The sequence below is a fragment of the Trachypithecus francoisi genome, unplaced genomic scaffold (assembly GCF_009764315.1).
Source record: "Trachypithecus francoisi isolate TF-2019V2 unplaced genomic scaffold, Tfra_2.0 Contig00137, whole genome shotgun sequence".
Lineage (NCBI taxonomy): Eukaryota > Metazoa > Chordata > Mammalia > Primates > Cercopithecidae > Trachypithecus > Trachypithecus francoisi.
In genome coordinates this window covers 844,719-865,307 of record NW_022680485.1, presented here as the reverse complement: position 1 = coordinate 865,307, position 20,589 = coordinate 844,719, and the positions used below count along the sequence as shown (strand labels likewise).

The window sequence follows — 20,589 nt, the reverse complement described above, 5'->3', positions numbered from 1 at the left end:
TTCTTTCTTTTTTTTTTTTTTTTTGAGATGGAGTCTCACTCTGCCACCGAGGCTCAAGTGCATTGGTGCAGTCTCGGCTCACTGCAACCTCTGCCTCCTGGGTTCAAGTGATTCTCCTGCTTCAGTCTCCCAAGTAGCTGGAACTACAGGCATGTACCACCACACCTGGCTAATTTTTGTATTTTTTTTTAGTAGAGATGGGGTTTCACCATGTTGGCCAGGCTGGTCTTGTACTCCTGACCTCAGGTGATCCACCTGCCTTGGCCTCCCAAAGTGCTAGGATTACAGGCATGAGACATCACGGTTGGCCCCCAAGATTTTCTTAGAAATAGAGATCTGATACTCATTTATACAAAGATCAATTACCAAAAAACATTCTAAAAAAAAAAATGAAATCTTTAGGGTATATTAGGAATTGTATATTGAAGTTATTCTCACCCAGGAAGACCAGGTTTCTGTAGTTCTCTAACATTACGTTCCTATATAAATTCTGCTGTGCAGTGTCCAGGCATTGCCACTCCTCCAGAGAGAATTCTATGGCCACATCCATAAATGTCAATGGTCCCTGAAAAGTACACACACACATATTTACCAAGTGGCCATGGGCAAAATTTTTAATTTGACTCAAGTTGAAATGAATGACTAAAGAGTACTGGTTCTGACTTATAAAAGTGAATGAAATTACCCAAATGAAGTAATTTTAAAGACAGAAATATTCTCTGATGTATTCTCTAACTCTGAGAAAAGACTAGAATAAGATCCACAACATCAATTTATATATGATACTTTTCTGGATAATAAAATATAAAATTAAGGGCATGAACACAAGCATGTACATTCTGGAGTGCTATATTCACATTATACATAATGAGTTCTGTTGAGATGAAAGATATGTTGAGTTACAAGGTATATTTCAAATTTTAATGTGTACAATAAACTGGAAATCTTGTTATGCTTTTTTTTTTTGCAGAAGATCTGGAATAAAGTCTGTGCTGAATTTTTAATAAGCTCACAAGAAATGCCAATGATTTTGCCCCAAAGAAAAATATTTTATCAAACATCCAATAAGTGAAATAACCTGTTTTTTTCCCTCTGGTTTTCATAGCCTATAAGAGAGAGATGATAGTCTTCATTTTCCAAAGACAAATATATGGAAAGAAACCTTAAGAAAGAAGAGCAGCTGCCAGATTACATTTGATAACTTATACCCATCAGCTGCATAAAGATACTTAATAACGAAGAAAAAAATAACACTACAGTGAAAAAATCTGTCAGAGAGCTCTTTACCAAGTGAATCATTAGCATCAACTGCACTAGGACAAATTTTCATGATGTTCTAAAACACTCAGAAGGACACAGCATCACTGCTGAAATATTGTTTCCAATAAGTAAATTATAGTCTAAATTCAACTATGTGGAAACAACAGTTTTATGCAAATTTCAAGATACAGGTATCTTCTATCTTGATACAGGATATCTCAAAATATAGGAATCTTCTATTCAAGATCTTCTATGTTCTGTAATGTTTAATAGTGATTTTAAGTAATCTTTCTTTAGCACCCTCGAGAACAGGTATCTCCTGATAATATTTTTTCAGAACTTTCTGGGTAATAAATGCCATCCTGTTTAAATAAGCATTTTCTAAATTCTGTTCTGCATAGGGCTAATAGCAAACACAAATGGAACTTCAACATTACATGTTCTCCACCTTTACTAAGGATCCCAGATTTTCCCCAATAGTAATCTTGAGTATCCACACTTTTCCATGTTCAACAGCCACAAAAAGAACACTTTTAATACTGCAGATCATAAATTAATGGTGAGAATTTTGCAAAGCATATAAAAAGGCACAATGTAAAAAATTTAGAGAAGACTCTGGTATATAGAAAAGAAATATTTTTCAGAGACCCTTGATTATCATAAGAATTTTAAAAAGTAATTAAAACAAACTCATTAGGGAGAAAAAAACACAACTATAGAAGGCAAGGTTTGCAAGTACTAAACACATAGCATTCCAGGAGGCAGAGCGGACACAGCTCTTGATCTGAGACAAGTTCAGCCGAAAAAAAAAATGCCACTTTTTCCTCTATCTCCTCCTTCTCTGGGATTTATTTTCAGATGAGATTTTCTGGACCAATTACACCTGCATCTTGAGAACATTCCACCTGTTTAAATGCTACGACCACACCCACAGGCAAAAGGACCAAAATCATCAGAAAAAGTCCACCCATTTCTGGGTGACTCTTCAGAAAAGATTCAGAAATGATGAAGAGAAAAATAGAAGTTTCTCCTTTCCTGTCCTTAGGTACCCTCCTCACCACAGACACCAGCAATTTCTGCTACAATAATGGTAATATGAGCCATGTTGCCCTGTCTTTACTAAACCCAAACAGAACAGGCCCTGTGACCATCCTTCAGTGGAAAAGTAAAACATAACTCACATGAATGTATCTTGAACCCCTCATAGTTGATTCTGGCCTTACCTTAGAGTCACATGAGGCACTTAATTAAAACAACATAAACATGTCCACACAAAACAATAAACAGAACCTGTGAAGAGGGCACAAGTAAAGGGATTTCTAATAATTACACATGTAATCTGAGTGTCTACACCTAAGTAATCCACATTACTTAGAATGGCAAAAATGTCAATTAACTTTTGCACCAACCTAAGAGAAGTTCATCCGGCTGATAACCATTTAGCTAAGCATTGCCTTGCAATGTTTTTTTTTTTTTTTAAGACGGTGTTTTGCTGTTGTCACCCAGGCTGGAGTGCAATGGCACAATCTTTGCTCATCGCAACCTCCAGCTCCTGGGTTCAAGAGATTCTTCAGCCTCAGCCTCCCAAGTAGCTAAGATTACAGGCACCTGCCACCATGCCCGGCTAATTTTTGTACTTTTAGTAGAGATGGGGTTTTACCATATTGGACAGGCTGCTCTCAAACTCCTGACTTCAGGTGATCCACCCACCTCGGTCTCCCAAAATGCTGGAATACAGGCATGAGCCACCACGCCCAGTTGTCTTGTAATATTTAATAAGCATATAAATCACTTGGTAACTTTGGACCTTCCCTATGTAATTTGATTCTGTAGGTTTACAAAGGGTTCATGAATGTGTGTTTTAAATAAGTCCCCAGTCAATGCTGATGTTGTTTCTTCTAGGCTCATCATTAGAATTAGTTAGAGAAGCAGGCACTGTCCCTTACACTCAGCACTCTTGTCACAACACAAATACTTCTGGCACAAATGAAGACAACTAATCTCCATCTGTAAGTATCATACTCTTTGCTGGTTCTGTAAAGTTTACAGAGGCAAAAGAAAGTAGCAACGCCTGTGCTCAAGAGTATGTCACAGAGCACTATGCTTGGAATAACACATTATGTGATTTAATTCTCATAACAAACTGGGAGTTAGCACAGATGTTTAATAATTCCCAGGATTTAGATTAAGGACTCAGCACTGTTATTTCATCTTTCGTTTCTCTGTCCTTGGTTTTTAAAAAAATGTACAGAATACTAAATATTGACAGATGAGAGAGATACAGAAAGAATTTAATGTAGTTTAAAGAAATTTTTATTGTGTTCATATTTACTTCTTTGTGACTTGTGGAGCAACTACTGGATCTGCAGGAATAGAAAACAAGTTGCTAAATAAAATGTCTCTGCAAGTATTGGTTTAACAGAAAATTTAAAAATTAAGATGCTAAAATACATACTTTATTTTTCCAATTTTATCTGCTTTCGCGTTTCAGAAAATTGTGAGCACCAGCTCTAAAAAATGTAACAGATTCACCAGTCAAAACTTCCAATCAGTCAGTTCTGTGAGGCCAGACTTCAAGGTGGGGCCAGACAAAATAAGAGGTAAAATGGCTGACTGCTACCCTGTGAAGTTTGTAGAAATCTGAAGTGACTGGAAGCCTGAGAGGAAAAGCCCCCTCTAGAGTAAAGTTTGGCTGGAACCGTATGTGTTTATATTATGTCTAGTAATTCTAGACAATGTTTGGAAAATATAATTAAAAGAAAAAATTTCTCCAGCCCTAGAGAAACTCCAAAATGATAGAACAGAAAGTAAACTATTTCATTACACAATTAAACCAGAATGTGACATGCATCACAGTCAATCTTCTTAAGAGATTGCAGGCCGGGCGCGGTGGCTCAAGCCTGTAATCCCAGCACTTTGGGAGGCCGAGACAGGCGGATCACTAGGTCAGGAGTTCAAGACCATCCTGGCTAACACGGTGAAACCCCGTCTCTACTAAAAAATACAAAAAGCGAGCCGGGCGAGGTGGCTGGCGCCTGTAGTCCCAGCTACTCGGAGGCTGAGGCAGGAGAATGGTGTAAATCTGGGAGGCGAAGCTTGCAGTGAGCTGAGATCTGGCCACTGCACTCCAGCCCGGGCGACAGAGCGAGACTCCGTCTCAAAAAAAAAAAAAAAAAAAGAGAGATTGCAAAGACAAAAAGACACTCCCATAATTAGTCCACAAGTAAAAGAATTCACAGCACCATGTAATACATGGTTCATCCTAAATTCACCTGGTAATGGGGGAGGCGATCCGTGTATGCTAATTGGTTATATTCAATGACAAAATTAACTTTTCACATCCTCATGACAGGAGGTAATTTTGCAATTTACTAGACTCTGCTTGCCCTTTTCTGACAGCCAGTGTCCTCTCTTGACTCCTACCACAGGGCTCATAGCTGGCAGCTCACATCTTACATGAACCCCAACTGCCAGAGCAGCACTCCAGTCCCACATCAGGTAACGAAGCCTGAACTGCAGGAGAGAGCCTTCAGCCCTCCTAGGTAAAATTGCACCTTCATGATAATGGGAATGGGAGCATTGTTTCAGCTTCAGTTTCTATTTATAATGGTGACATGAAAAAAAATACTGCTGGATTTTCAGCATGAGTCCACATAAAGAGTTCTCCCTTTGACAGCCCACCTCATTCACAGACACCATGGGATAGTAATAGGGCTTCTGAAACAGACACCCAAAGCACTGAAGAGAAAAATCGCTCTTCATCTTAGCAAAATTATATTGAGAGTACAAAAGAAGAGCCATCTTTAAAAAAAAAAACTCAGATTAGATATAAGATTGATCATGTTGGCCAGAAAATGTTCCCCTAAAATAAACGTCTCTCTAAACACCCAAACTGCACAGCCACTCTCAGCATGATAAGCATGAGTATTATGAAGAAAGGGGACATATCCTCAGCAAAATTTTATAAAATTTCTCTTTTATCTCTGCTGCTCTCTTATCTCCTAGCCATTAAATGGGGGATTTATATTGGAATACATCTGACAATTTCCAACAGCACTTTTTAGTTTTAATTTTTTTTTTTTGAGACAGAGTCTTGCTCTCTCACATACGCTGGAGTGTAGTGGCGTGACCTCAGCTCACTGCAACCTCCGCCTTCCAAGTTTAAGCGATTCTCCTTCCTCAGTCTCCTGAGTAGCTAGAATTATAGGCGCCCACCACCACCCTCCACTAATTTTTGTATTTTTAGTAGAGACAGGGTTTCACCATGTTAGCCAGGCTGGTCTCAAACTCCTGACCTCAAGTGATCTGTCTGCCTTGGCCTCCCAAAGTGCTAGGATTAAAGAAGTGAGCCACCTCACCCAGCCTTCACCAACAGTTTTTGATGAAGAATTGGAATATGACTTTGTTTATGTAGTAAAATATATTTGAGCTTACAACATAGCTAACTGAAAAGCTACTACATTTCTTGCATGGTCACATTACGCATCACGTTTATTTGTACTGTAATAGCAGTATTCAAGTTTAGTAAAATAAAAGACACTGAAATCATGCTTACCTACATCTATTGGGTAAATTAATATGCATGTCAGGCTAATATCTACCACAACAATTTTGTAGTGAATTTTTTTGGTTATTAGATATAAACATCTAAGCATAAATAATTTTAATGTACTTTTAATGTACAGTAATAATGTAGAATTTTTAAAAATTTTCTGTAACCATAATTTAGTTAAAATACTTTATATTTCAAAAGTATGACTAATATTAAAATGACTAAGACATTCATCCTAAATATTGTGGTCTTATATTCATACTATTGTAGAAAATACCACACAATTTAGGGCGGGCACAGTGGCTCATGCCCGTAACCCTAGCTACTCAGGAGGCTGAGGTGGGAGAATCGTTTGAACCCAGGAGGTGGACGTTGCAGTGAGCTGAGATCATGCCACTGCACTCCAGCATGGGCAAGAGAGCAAGACTCCGTCTAAAAAAAAGAAAGAAAGGAAGAAAATACTGTATAATTCATATGAAGGCAAGTTGTCTACAAACACTACACATAACCATGCTAATTGTTTTGAAGTAGTAAATAGGAACCAAAGCATAACCACTGACTCCACTGTTGAGTTTATACACAGAACTGTTCTTTCTTTTGCAGTGTAAGTACTTCAGCCTGCAAATATTGGATAATTACCTTGGATAATCAGTTTTTTTGTCAAAGAAACTTCCTCAGCATCTTTTAGTCTTTATCATTCTGTATTGGTAAGTTTAATCCTATCTTTGTGCTCCACTTTTTGTGTGCTCTTAAAATAAGTTTCTAAACAAATCTGTATCTACTTTAAGAGACTGAAAAAAAAAAAACACAACTTTGGGGTCTGGCGCGGTGGCTCACGCCTGTAATCCCAGCACTTTGGGAGGTCGAGGTGGGCGGATCACAAGGTCAGGAGATCGAGACCATCCTGGCTAACATGGTGAAGTCCCATCTCTACTAAAAATAAAAAATTAGCCAGGCGTGGTGGCGGCACCTGTAGTCCCAGTTACTCCGGAGGCTGAGGCAGGAGAATGGTGTGAACGTGGGAAGCGGAGGTTGCAGTGAGCCAAGATCACGCCGTTGCACTCCAGCCTGGGCGACAAGAGCAAGATTCCACCTTAAAAAAAAAAAAAACAACTTTGCCAAAGCAAAAACACTGTAATGGTTCTGCGGTCCTAGATACCTAGATAGACAATCCTGAGACAGAAAGAATGACAAAAGGTTTCTTTAGCTGTAAATATGATTTATGTGTATTTCAAAAAGCAGAGAATATCTACATATAATCAAAATGCCTCAATAAAGAGAGATGAACAAAATATCCTCCCTTATTATGAGGTAAGAAAATAAAGACTAATATACATTAGTAGTAATTATTAATGATTAATAATAAATTAATAAAATATAGAAATATAAATTTCTAATTTATATTTTCTCCCATAACAGCCAAATCTCGACCAGGCACGGTAGCTCATGCCTTTAATCCCTGCACTTTACGAGGCCGAGGTGGTTAGATCACTTGAGGTCAGGAGACCAGCCTGGCCATCACGGTGAAGCCCTGTTTCTACTAAAAATACAAAATTAGCCAGGCGTGGTGGCGTGCCCCTGTCATCCCAGCCACTAAGGAGGCTGAGGCAGGAGAATCGCTTGAACCCAGGAGGCAGAGGTTGCAGTGAGCTGAGATCGTGCCACTGCACTCCAGCCTGGGCGTCAGAGTAAGACTCCATCTCAAACCAAAAACAAAAACAGCTAAATCTCTGGACAGGTTCTTGATCTCTTGGACATCTGAATTTCAGTAGACTCTAGGTTTAGGCATCTAAGGAGCAGCCTTGGGCACACTAAAGAAAAAAGCAGAAGACAGAAAGGTGTTCTAAAAAAATCCATGAGTGCATATGAATAATTAGAGACCTATGAAGAGAGTTGGATTCTGACACAATAACAGTGGGAGACTACAACACCCCACAGACACTATTAGTCAGATCACTGGAGCAAAAAAATAACAAAGATATCAGGACCTAAACTCAACATTTGACCAAATAGTCCTAACTGGCACCTATAGAACTCTTCAACTGAAATCAACACAGTATACATTCTTCTCATCACCACATGTCACATACTCACATACAAAATTGACCACACAATCAGAAATAAAACAGTCCTCAGCAAATTCAGTTTTCCCAAAGTCATACCAAACACACACTTAGGCCACAGCTTGGCAAAAATATCACTGAATACAAAGAAAACCACTTCAAATTATACAATTAAATGGAAATTTAAAAACGTTCACTTGAATGACTTTTGGATAAATAATAAAATTAAGCAGAAATCAGTAAGTTCTTTGAAACAAATAAGAACAAAGATACACAAACCAGAATCGCCACAACACAGCCAAGGCAGTGTTAAGAAGGAAATTTATAGCACTAACTACTCACATCAAAAGCTCAGAAATCAATTTAAATACCTAACATCATAAATAAATGAATGAGGCCGGGTACAGTGGCTCACTCCTGTAATCCCAACACTTTGGGAGGCCAAGGAAGGCGAATCACTTGAGTTCAAGACCAGCCTGGGAGGTAAAACCTTGTCTCTACTAAAAATACAAAAATTAGACAGGCATGGTGGCACTCGCCTGTCATCTCAGCTACTCAGGAGGCTGAGGCAGGAGAATCCCTTGAATCCGGGAGGCAGAGGTTGCTGCGAGCCAAGATTGTGCCATTGCACTCCAGGCTAGGCAACACAGCAAGACTGTTTCAATCAATCAATCAAGCAAGCAAGCAAGAGAAAACCAACTCCCAAGCTAGCAGCAGACAAGAAATAACCAAAATTAGATCTGAACTGAAGGAGATTTAGATATGAGAAGTCATAGAAAATATCAAGTAATCCAGGAGTTAAATCTTTGAAAAAAATTAAGAAGATAAACCACTAGCAAGATTAGTGAAGAATAGAAGATCCAAATAAGCACAATTAAAAATGACAACAGAGGGTCAGGTGCCTTGGCTCACACCTGTAATCCTAGCACTTTGGAAGGCCAAGGCAGGTGGATCACCTGAGGTAAGCAGTTTGAGACCAACCAGCCTGGCCAACAGGTTGAAACCCCATCTCTACTAAAAATACAAAGATTACCCAGGCGAGGTGGCGCACGCCTGTAGTCCCAGCTACTTTGGAGGCTGAGGCAAGAGAATTACTTGAACCCGGGAGGCAGAGGTTGCCTGGGTGAGAGAGACTCTGTCTCAAAAAAAAAAAAAAAAAAAAAAGAGAAGGACAAACCCAAAAAGCATGAAAACTGAGAATGGCACTAAGGCCCAGAGTTTTGGTCACACTCTGACCAAAAAGGGAAACAATTTTAAACAAAATCATCGGAGGACATTATTCTGGACTGAGCTTGTGCACTAGGTTCAAACAGACAAACCTAACCAAAATGGTGTCACTCATGCTTAAATGTGACATAATGGAACTGAACATTTAAGGAAAGAGGTAGATCCTAAACAGACCAGTTTTTTTCTGTCTTTTGTGTGGGGAAAAGAAAGATCAGACTGTTACTGTGTCTATGTAGAAAGAAGTAGACATAAGAGACTCCATGTGTTTTGTACTAAGAGAAATTCTTTTGTCTTGAGATGTTGTTAATCTGTAACCTTAGCCTTAACCTTGTGCCCCCAGAGACATGTGCTGTGCTGACTTAAGGTCTAATGGATTTCGGGCTGTGCAGGATGTGCTTTGTTAAAAAAGTGCTTGAAGGCAGTATGCTTGTTAAAAGTCATCGTTGTTCTTTAATCTCAAGTACCTAGGGACACAACACACTGTGGAAGGCCACAGGGACCTTTGCCTAGGAAAGCCAGGTATTGTCCAAGGTTCTTCCCTATGTGATAGCCTGAGATATGGCCTCATGGGAAGGGAAAGACCTGACCATCCCCCTGGCCTGACGTCCCCCGGCCTGACACCCGTAAAGAGTCTGTGCTGAGGAGGATTAGTAAAAGAGGAAGGCCTCTTTGCAGTTAAGAGGAAGGCATCTGTCTTCTGCTTGTCCCTGGGAATAGAATGTCTTGGTGTAAAACCCAATTGTATGTTCTATTCACTGAGATAGGAGAAACTGTCTTAGGGCTGGAGGTGAGACAAGCTGGCAGCAATCCTGCTCTTTATTCTAAGGTTGGAGGTGAGACATGCTGGCAGCAATACTGCTCTTTATTGCACCAAGATGCAAAATGTTTGAGATGCGAGATGTTTGTGTGCGTGCACATCAAGGCACAGCACCTTTCTTTAAACTTATTTATGACACAGAGACCTTTGTTCAGAGGCTCTCCCTACTATTACCCTATTACACTATTACCCTATTGTCCTGCCATATCATTATCTGGAAGAGATCATGATCAATAAATGCTGAGGGAACTCAGACACCAGTGCCGGAGGGAGGATGCGGGTCCTCCTTATACTGAGCAGTACCAGTCCCCTAGGCACACTTTTCTTTCTCTATACTTTGTCTCTGTATTTTACTTCTTTTCTCAGTCTCTGGTCCCACCTGATGAGAACCCACAGATTGTAGAGGGGCTGGCCCCCTTCATTTTGTAAACAGCAGATTTAAGCACATAATTGCTTAAACCAGGAAAGTGACAGTTGCAGTAATCTGAGATCATTCCACTGCACTTGAGCCTAGGTGACAGAGTGAGATTCCGCCTAAAAAAAAAAAAAAAGGACAACAGGGGCCAGGCACAGTGGCTCATGCCTGTAATCCCAGCACTTTGGGAGGCCAAGGCAGGTGTCTCATCTGAGGTCAGGAGTTCGAGACCAGCCTGACCAACATGGTGAAACCCCATCTCTACTAAAAATACAAAAATTAGGCCAGGTGTGGTGGCATACACCTGTAATCCCAGCTACTTGAAAGGCTGACGTAGGATAATTGCTTAAACCCCGGAGGCAGAGGTTGCAGAGACAAGATCACGCCACTGTACTCCAGCCTGGGCAATAGAGTGAGACTCCATCTCATTAAAAAAAAGACAACAAAAAAAAAAAGACGGCAGGGACATTACCACTGACCCCACAAAAATACAAATAGCTATTGAAGTTTACTATAGACACCTCTATACACAAAAATAGAAAATCTAAAGGAAATGGATAAATTTCTAGACAAATAAATTCTCTCAAGACTAAACAAGTTGAAGCCCTAAATAGATCAATAACAAGCTCCAAATTAAGTTAGTAGTAAATAGGCTACCAACTAAAAAAACCCAACACCAGAAAATTCACAGCTGAATTCTACCAAGTGTAAAAAGAAAAGCTGATACAATGCCTTCTAAAACTATTACAAAAAAAAAAAGGGACTTCTCCCCAGCTTTTTATATAACAGCATCATTCTGATACCAAAACCTGGCAGAGACAAAACAAAGAAAACTTCAGGCTAACATCCTTGATGAACAACAAAATACAAAATTAGCCAGGCGTGGTGGCACATGCCTGTAATCTGTTACTCGGGAGGCTGAGGCAGAAGAATCACTTGAACCTGGGAGGCAGAGGTTGCAGTGAGGCGAGATCATGCCACTGCACTCCAGCCTGAGTGACAGAGCAAGAGTCCGCCTCAAAAAAAAAAAAAAAAAGTAAACTAACGCAGAAAGAGAAAACCAAATGCATTATCTCATTTTTAAGTAAGAGCTAAATAAGAACACATGGATGCAAAGAGGGGAAAAACAGACACAGGCCTAGTTGAGGTTGGCAGGACAAAGACCTATTTGGGCCGGGCGCGGTGGCTCATGCCTGTAATACCAGCACTTTGGGAGGCCGAGTTGGGAAGATCACCTGAGTCAGGAATTCGAGACCAGCCTGGCCAACATAGTGAAACCCTATCTCTACTAAAAATATAAAACTTAGCTGAGCGTGATGGCAGGCACCTGTAATCCCAACTACTTGGGAGGCTGATGCAGGAGAATCACTTGAACCCAGGAGGTGGAGGCTGCAGTGAACGGAGATCACACCATTGCACCCCAGCCTGGACAACAGCGAAACTCCATCTCAAAAAAAAAATAAAAAAAATTAAATAATAATAATAAAAGAATACCCATTTGGTGTTATGCTTAGTGCCTCAGTGAAAAAATAATCTACATCAAACTTTCATGACGCAATTTTACCTATGTAATAAACTTACATGTGTACCTCTGAACTAAAATTAAAAGTTGAAAGGAAAAAACTCTATGGGTGGGGGTAAGTGCAATATGTAAGCTGAAAGATCGGTTTGTGCTATTTATTTCTAGGTCCATGCAGGCACGTGAGATTATGAACAAGTGGCCCAGAACCCTAAATTGGTGGGGAAAACAGGTTGCTGCTGCAGATTCAGTGTCTGGGGAACGGGAATATGCCAGGAGACTTGTAGACACTTTTGTAGGATTTTTGCAAGAAATGCTAGAATCAAAAATGCTGTGAAGTTCCTGAGGGTGGTGCCTTGTCCTGAGAGGGGTGTGGATGCATCAGTGTCTAGTGGGCATGATTGTGAGTTGGTGGGAATCCTGTGGTGGCAGCTGTGGAAAGAGAAGGTCTGTCATCAGAGCTTCTCTTTCCTCTAAATTTTCAGTCCTCTCTCACTCTAAGAGGAGACCTGGAATCAGAAAACAATGGGCAGTGTGACAGCCAGTACACAGGCGAGTAGAGCCTCCCATTCCCAGACACTCTGAGTTTTACTCCAGGCCAGCCCTTTATGGTATTTTTATTCTGGCACAAAATCTATAGAGTTTGCTGAATACCAAGCAACTCTCCAACACCAATTCTTTGTCTAACATTCAAATTCTGACACCACCCACAGTCAGCACAGACCTTGATTCAGGGCTTGGTCTCAAAATACTGTTCTTACTACAGATGCCAGTAACAAACCCCATGGGCCCATTTATGCTTCCAAATTATGAGGCCATTATGAGCTACTGTTTAAAAATTCAGGACTCCCATAAACTTGCTCAAGTTCAATAACTTAACAGTGCTATACACAGAACTCAGGAAAACACTGTAGTTATGTTGACTGGATTATTATAAAAGATACAACCCAAGAAAAGTCAAATGAAAGAAATGTGTAAGACAAAGAAAAGAGGTGGGGAAAGATGAAGCACATAAGTAATCCTGGTAAATGGCTATAATTAATAAAATTCTCCATCTTTTGTGTGCTTCAGAAACAGTTTATGGAAAGAAACACACATCCCATTATGACTTAGATGATGCACTCTTTTCTTACCTATCACATAGCCAGACATAGACTCTGCCCATTTTCTTCTTCTTCTCTTAGAAAAATCAGCTGAATTTGTCTTCAGTGATCAAAATAAAATACTACTTAATCAAACTTAAGTTTATCTCCTTCCCACAGCTCCTGAGCTTTCAGCTACCCTCAGTCTGAGCCAATGTACAACCCCATTATATGCTCCTCCTAAGAACATGCTAAACATTCTCTGACTTAGAATCTGATTTTTTTCACCCTCCGTTTGCCATTCCCCTCCCACTTTGTTTCTAATCTTGGTTGTTCCTTTCTATGAAGAAAAGGCACCCTTGTCTGCCTAACCTTTAAGATCCTTAAAGATCTTATAGTTGGTACTTTCTCCTGTTGCAATACTCCTTTGGAACTTAATTTTTTAATACAAATCTAACTTTGTTTTATTTTTATTTTTATTTTTTTTTTTTGAGACGGAGTCTGGCTCTGTCGCCCAGGCTGGAGTGCAGTGGCCGGATCTCAGCTCACTGCAAGCTCCGCCTCCTGGGCTTACGCCATCCTCCTGCCTCAGCCTCCCGAGTAGCTGGGACTACAGGCGCCCGCCACCTCGCCCAGCTAGTTTTTTTTTGTATTTTTTAGTAGAGACGGGGTTTCACCATGTTAGCCTGGACGGTCTCGATCTCCTGACCTCGTGATCCGCCCGTCTCGGCCTCCCAAAGTGCTGGGATTACAGGCTTGAGCCACCGCGCCCGGCCTGTTTTATTTTTATAAGTCTAGAAACTGTCTCAAAGCAAGAATAACTTTATCTTCAGTAAGATCCTTTCGGTCCTGTTCCATCTTAATCTTAACTGCACCTGTCTGTGGGTCCCCAGCTTTCCAGGGCTCTGTAGCTTCTCTCCAGATAAAAGGCTTCTTCCATGGCTGGAGTGAACAGGCTGGGAAATCTGCAGGGGAGGCTCCCCAGGAAGAACTAACTGGGCCTTTAATAACCTCCTTCTGCAGGCTCAATATGAGCCTTTAGCTTGGAGTCACTGGGCTCAAGTTTTAATTTTCAAGTAAGAGTTATTCACTCAGGTTTTGAAACTAAGTGTTTGAAAAATCCAGTAAAATTACTCAAACACAGTGCTCATACAAAAGAAAAAAAAATTTAAGGTGCTTACATTTTATACCTCAACAAGAAAAGCAAAAGAATCTATTTCTTTCAGACAATAAATGTACTACTTTATTATCTCCATTATGAATCATGTAGTAAACAATTAGTCATATGGGGACACTTCTAGGAGGTACCTACCAAGTTTTATCTTATAAAATTTAGCACTGGCCAGGCGTGGTAGATCACACGTGTAATCCCAGCACTTTGGGAGGCCGACGTGGGCAGATCACAAGGTCAGGAGTTCAATAACAAACAGCCTGGCCAACCTGCTGAAGCCCCTGTCTCTACTAAAAATACAAAAATTAGCTGAGAGTGGTGGCGTGCACCTGTATTCCCAGGTATGCTGGAGGCTGAGGGAGAACTGCTTAAACCCGGGAGTCGGAGGTTGCTGTGAGCCAAGATCGCACCATTGCACTCCAGCCTGGATGACAGAGCAAGACTCTGTCTCGGGGGAAAAAAAATTAGCATGAAACTCATACATCAAGATTACAAGATATAGAACAGAGATATTCACTCTCAGAAACTTACCCTGCAATAAGAGGAACTGATGTTTTTATGAATCTATGTAACTCAGCAATTATCTACCACATTTCTTGTGAAATGTGAATGAATACACATTTTCTTGTGTATTCATTTTCTACAGCCAAAATGGAAAAGAGATTATCCTTATTCTTTTCCTTGATAGCTCTCTAAAAGCTAACTCTTTTCGAAATTCTGTTTGAAAACATCCAGGCATAAAAACACACCTGAGAAGGCTGGGCACGGTGACTCACCCCTGTAATCCCAGCACTTTGGGAGGCCGAAGTGGGTGGATTACCTGAGGTCAGGAGTTCAAGATCAGCCTGGCCAACATGGTGAAACACCGTCTCTACTAAAAATACAAAAATTAGCTGGGCATGGTGGCGTATACCTGTAATCCCAGCTACTCAGGAGGCTCAGGCAGGATAATCGCTTGAACCCGGGAGTCAGAGGCTGTAGTGAGCTAAGATCATGCTACCGTACTCCAGCATGGGCAACAAAATGAGACTCCGTTTCAAAAAATAAAAAACACACCTGAGAAAATGTCTAAACTCACATTGGGGGAAAAAAAGAGAATTTTTAACAATGGAATATATGATTAGATATTTTTTGAAACCCGCCTATTTTATGTTTTTGTAAATATTTTCTTACCTTTCAAGCTCTACTAATAAAATACAATTTACAGTTTAAAAGAGTCAATATAAGTGAATAGATCTTTTCAAGGTGACAAAACAAAGGAGTGGCAGTGCTGATTAGAAAACCAATGTGTCTGACTCATGTGTCAAGTCAGGCCATCCAATTCCTGGAGAGATTCTCTCACCCCATCCTGCTCACTTAAGTGCCCAGTGACCACCCTCTCAGGAGACACTGCATTACGCCCCAGTGAGTGCCCCAAATGCATTTTACTTGGCAAGTTCTTATACTATCTCACTGAGGTCAGGTTTTTTTCTGTCTTTGGGGATACGATTTTTTTTCACAAATCTTAAGAGAATCCGGGTGGCACAAATTATTTCTGTTTTCCCCTCAATACCAGCATCTGATCACTGACCAGCAATGTGTCTCCAAGAAATGAAAGCTGGCTTGGATAAAAATAATCTTAATGTCTCAAAGGGTTAGCTTTTCAAAGGAAGAATACACCAGGAGATTCCTCTAAGCCCCAGGGCATTCACCAGCTTCCTTGAGAGGCTACACTCCATACCTCAGCTTGTTCTACAAGAGAAAATGACCCAAGAGCTAATATTAACTCTAGCAGACAGACACGGTGGGTATTTTGGTTTATTCTGACAGTACAGGACCAGGAAAAAACTAAAGGGTGGCTGAGGACACATCACCTCATAAAGTTTCCAAAAAACATTGACCCCTAAAACATGATCTCTGTGCTCAGGAAGATAAAAGGAAAAGAGGCACAGATTTTTTACAATACAGTGTCAGGAGATTACTCTTTGCTTTCTTCTCATGGAAAATATTTAAGAACAGAAAATACATTTTTAAAATGTTTTCAATGTGTTGTCGGTAAATAATTAAAATACAGTATGAAAAACGTACACTAAAGGACAAATAGTTCATAATGTGAATTAGGGAGAGAAAGTTGACAGTTCCTTCAAGTAAAATACTAAATTTTCAGTTCTTGAGATTGTCAGAACTGGAAATTTACTATGCATTTTTACTTCAAACCAGAGTTAGGCTGGAGGTAAGGAGAACTGGGGAATACACGGGAGACTCTGCTTGGAACGCTTGTAAAAAATGTAGGGGAAAATCAGTCCTCTGTGGAGTATGAAAATAGCTAAGTGGCAGGCAATTAGTCTGAGGTGGAAATCTAGGCCCTGTATTCCTGCTTTGAAAAAAATCTAACTCAAATGCATTTTTTTTTTTTTTGTAAATTACTACATTAGAGGAAACAAAATTCAGGCTTAACTAACTACAAACTGTCAATTAAGCTCCAATTACATAACGAGGAAATTAGTACCCTCAAGGTGAAAATTAAGAAACTAAGAAACTGAGGTGGGGAGCGCTGGCTCACGCCTGTAATCCTACCACTTAGGGAGGCCAAGGCCGGTGGATCGCCTGAGGTCAGGAGGCTGAGACCAGCCTGTCCAACATAGAGAAATTCTGTCTCTACTGAAAATATAAAAATTAGCTGAGCGTGGTGGCAGGAGCCTGTAATTCCAGCTACTCGGGAAGCTGAGGCAGGAGAATCGCTTGAACCTGGGAGGCGAAGGTTGCAGATCCTACCACTGCGCTCCAGCTTGGGCGTCAGTGCAGGACTCCATTAAAAAAAAAAAAAACCCTAAAAAGGAGAAACAAAGACAGTAAGACAGAAAAAACATAACTGTACCTAACCAATTATTGAATTTGGGATTTTTTGCATCATGCACCTTATAAAAGTCTTTCAAGCCCCTCTTATGAACCAAAAACTACAACCCACAGGGGTGATCTAAAATTTTTGAACCACTCTTTGATGAAATTATTTAATATTTTTGCGGAGACTGCCATTTTTTGTTTGTTTTATGTTTTTTTGAGACAGAGTCTTACTCTGTCGCCCAAGCTGGAGTGCAGTGGCGCGATCTTGGCTCACTGCAACCTCCTCCCGGGTCCAAGCGATTCTCTCGCCTTAGCCTCCCGACTAGCTGGGATTATAGACATGCGCCACTATGCTCGGCTTTTTTTTTTTTTTTGAGACGGAGTCCCGCTCTGTCACCCAGGCTGGAGGGCAAATGGCGCGATCTCGGCTCACTGCAACCTCCGCCTCCCGGGTTCAAGTGATTTTCCTGCGTCAGCCTCTTGAGTAGCTGGGATTACAGGACCACGCCACCACGCCAGGCTAATTTTTTGTATTTCTAGTAGAAACGGGATTTCACCATGTTGGTCAGGCTGATCTTGAACTCCTGACCTCGTGATCCGCGTGCCTCAGTATCCCAAAGTGCTAGGATTATAGGTATGGGCCCCTGCGTCAGGCTAATTTTTGTATTTTAGTAGAGACGGGGTTTCGCCATGTTGGCCAGGCTGGTCTCGAACTCCTGGCCTCTGGCGATCCGCCTGCCTCGTACTCTCGAAGTGCTGGGATTACAGTCGTGAACCAACGCGCCCTGCCTCCCATAAATTTTTAATAGGGCGAAAGATGAACTGGAAACGCAGCGGACTAAAGCTCTTCCCATTCATGAACCCGCACCCCGAGTCAGGATTCTCCGGACTACCCACCCGTGGTCCCTGCACAATCCGGGAGAGACGCGGCGCTGCGGGTGCAGAACTACCCAGAGGGCTCCAGATCTGGGCACAGTCACTGCGCTGGGAACAGACAAGACGCCCGGGGGCCTGGCTATCAGCGCAGCCGCCATCTTATGGCTGAAGGGGACTGAGGCCGAGCTGGGCAAGGAGAACTCGGGGCTGTTTGCGGAGATGACTGAGGGGAGGCCCGAGTCCGCCACAGCCACTTCCCACCGGTTCCAACCAGCCCCTCCCTCTCTCTCCGGATGTCGCAGCCGCCACTCTCACCATTTCTAGGCTTCCAGGGGAACCCTGGCGTCTTAGCTGTGGATCTCCCAATACTTGCAGGTCACAGGGCCACAGAGGCTGGGCCTCTAGGAGCAGGGACTCAGAGCAGGGAAGACGAGACCTAGAGCTCCAGCTGCAGCGAGAGACAAAGGCCCCGCCAAATCCCGGAAGCCGCCCTGTCCGCTCCAGCTGCGTGCCTGATTGGACGGTCCCCAGCTCAGCGTCCCTGATTGGAAAACGTCTAAGGCCCGGCCCCTTCAGGCCTTGAGTGACAGAAGACGTGACCAAATGCTGGACTGAATGAAGTAAGAGTGACAGCCTAAGGTGCAGCCTTTTCAGGCAGGCCTTCCTCCCTGAGCTGAGCCAGGCCCACCCCGGAGGGTATTTGCATTTAACCTCGTGTATAAGGTTTCATGTATTTATAAATAATATACTATATGGCTATTCACAAATGAAAAATATATAACAATTTTAAAATTTCAGTTTTGATGATCTTCCTGGCTTCTGGCATTTGAGTAAGCAGCCTGAGATTTTTTTTAAAAGGCAATCCTCTGAAATAAAATATAAGCCACATGTGAATTTTAAACTTTCTAGTAGCCAACTTTAAAAATAAACAAGAAAAAGGTGGAGTTAATGTAACAATTTAATTTACCCAATATATCCAAAATATTATCAGTTCGTGACCAATAATTAATGAAATATATATAGTTTATATATATAATATAAAGCTATATAAACTAAATCTTTGAAACTAACTCTGTATTTTACCTTTCTAGCATACCGCAGTTTAGACCAGCGACATTCCACGCACCCAGTAGCCACACGTGGCCAATAGCTGCCATATTGAAGTGTGCCTGAGATGTCAGCTGAATGAAGGGCCTGCACATCAGAGGTGGGGGAAAGCCTCTTCCTACCAACATCTCTCTTCAGTTCCCAGGTTGGAACAGATAGTGGTCATAAAAAAAGCAGAAAGCAGCAAGAATAAGATAGCCACACACAGACCACTGCTGGCCACCTGTTGCCCACCTTCCTTCCAGAGATTAGACACTGAACAAAAACTGATGGGGTGACAGCAGAAAAAACTCTATGTCTTCATATCTGTCCACAGTCTTTTTTGAGACAGTTTCGCTTTTTGCCCAGGCTGGAGTGCAATGGCGCGATCTCAGCTCACCACAACCTCCACCCCTGGGGTTCAAGCGATTCTCCTACCTCAGCCTCCTAAGTAGCTGGGATTACAGTCATGCACCAGCACGCCCAGCTAATCTTTTGTATTTTTAGTAGAGATGGGGTTCCCCATGTTGGTAAGGCTGGTCTCGAACTCCCGACCTCAGGTGATCTGCCCGCCCCTGCCTCCCAAAGTGCTGGAATTACAGACGTGAGCCACCGCGCTCGTCCAGGATGGAGCGCAGTGGCACGACCTGGGCTCACTGCAACTTCCACCTCCTGGGTTCAAGCAATTCCCTGCCTCAGTCGCCTGAGTAGCTAAGATTACAGGCACCCACCACCACGCCCAGCTAACTTTTGTATTTTTAGTAGAGACAAAAGTTTCACCATCTTGGCCAAGCTAGTCTTGAACTCCTGACCTCGTGATCCACCCCCCCTCAGCCTCCCAAAGTGCTGGGATTACAGGCAGGAGCCCAGCCCTGTCCACAGTCTTGACCTCCGATGTTTATATATGAAGAAAACACATTAAAGGCAAACATTTTGCTATTTGATCTTGGCCCTAATGGTCAGGCTGTAGTTACCTGTTTTCTTTTGTGGTGTGGGGGGTCTGTGTGAGTATAAGGACAAATCACATGCATAAATGTCTATATGTATTTCTGCATTACTCAGCATTATCTTACAAGACATCCAACTTTATTTATTTATTTTTGAGACGGAGTCTCACTCTGTCGCCCAGGCCAGAGTGCAGCAGCGCAATGCGATCTTGGCTCACTGCGACCTCCACCTCCCGGGTTCAAGCTATTCTCCTGCTTCTGTCTCCCCAGTAGCTGGGATTACAGGCGCGTGCCACTACGTCCAGCTAATTTTTTTGCATTTTTAGTAGAGACGGTGCTTCACCGTGTTAACCAGGATGGTCCCCCTCTCCTGACCTCGTGATCCGCCCACCTCGGCCTCCCAAAGTGAACCACCGCGCCGGGCCAGACATCCAACTTTAAATCAGAAATAAGAAATTAGAGGCTGGGCACGGTGGTTCATGCCTGTAATCCCAGCACTTTGGGAGGCCGAGGCGGGTGGATCACGAGGTCAGGAGATGGAGACCATCCTGGCTAACACGGTGAAACCCCCTCTCTACTAAAAATACAAAAAATTAGCCAGGCGTAGTGGCGGATGCCTGTAGTCCCAGCTACTCGGGAGGCTGAAGCAGGAGAATGGCGTGAACCCAGGAGGCGGAGCTTGCAGTGAGCAGAGATGGCACCACTGTACTCCAGCCTGGGCGAGAGTGCAAGATTCCGTCTCAAAAAAAAA

At 42.0% G+C, this 20,589-nt stretch overlaps 1 protein-coding gene across 1 annotated transcript in view; it reads right to left on the bottom strand.

The window, feature by feature from the left end:
• LOC117066446 (zinc finger protein 724-like) overlaps positions 1-20,589 on the bottom strand; it is a 54,198-nt gene that overhangs the window by 14,852 nt on the left and 18,757 nt on the right. The window contains 1 exon segment of the mRNA XM_033181888.1: positions 439-565. Coding sequence (XP_033037779.1) covers positions 439-565 — 127 coding nt within the window.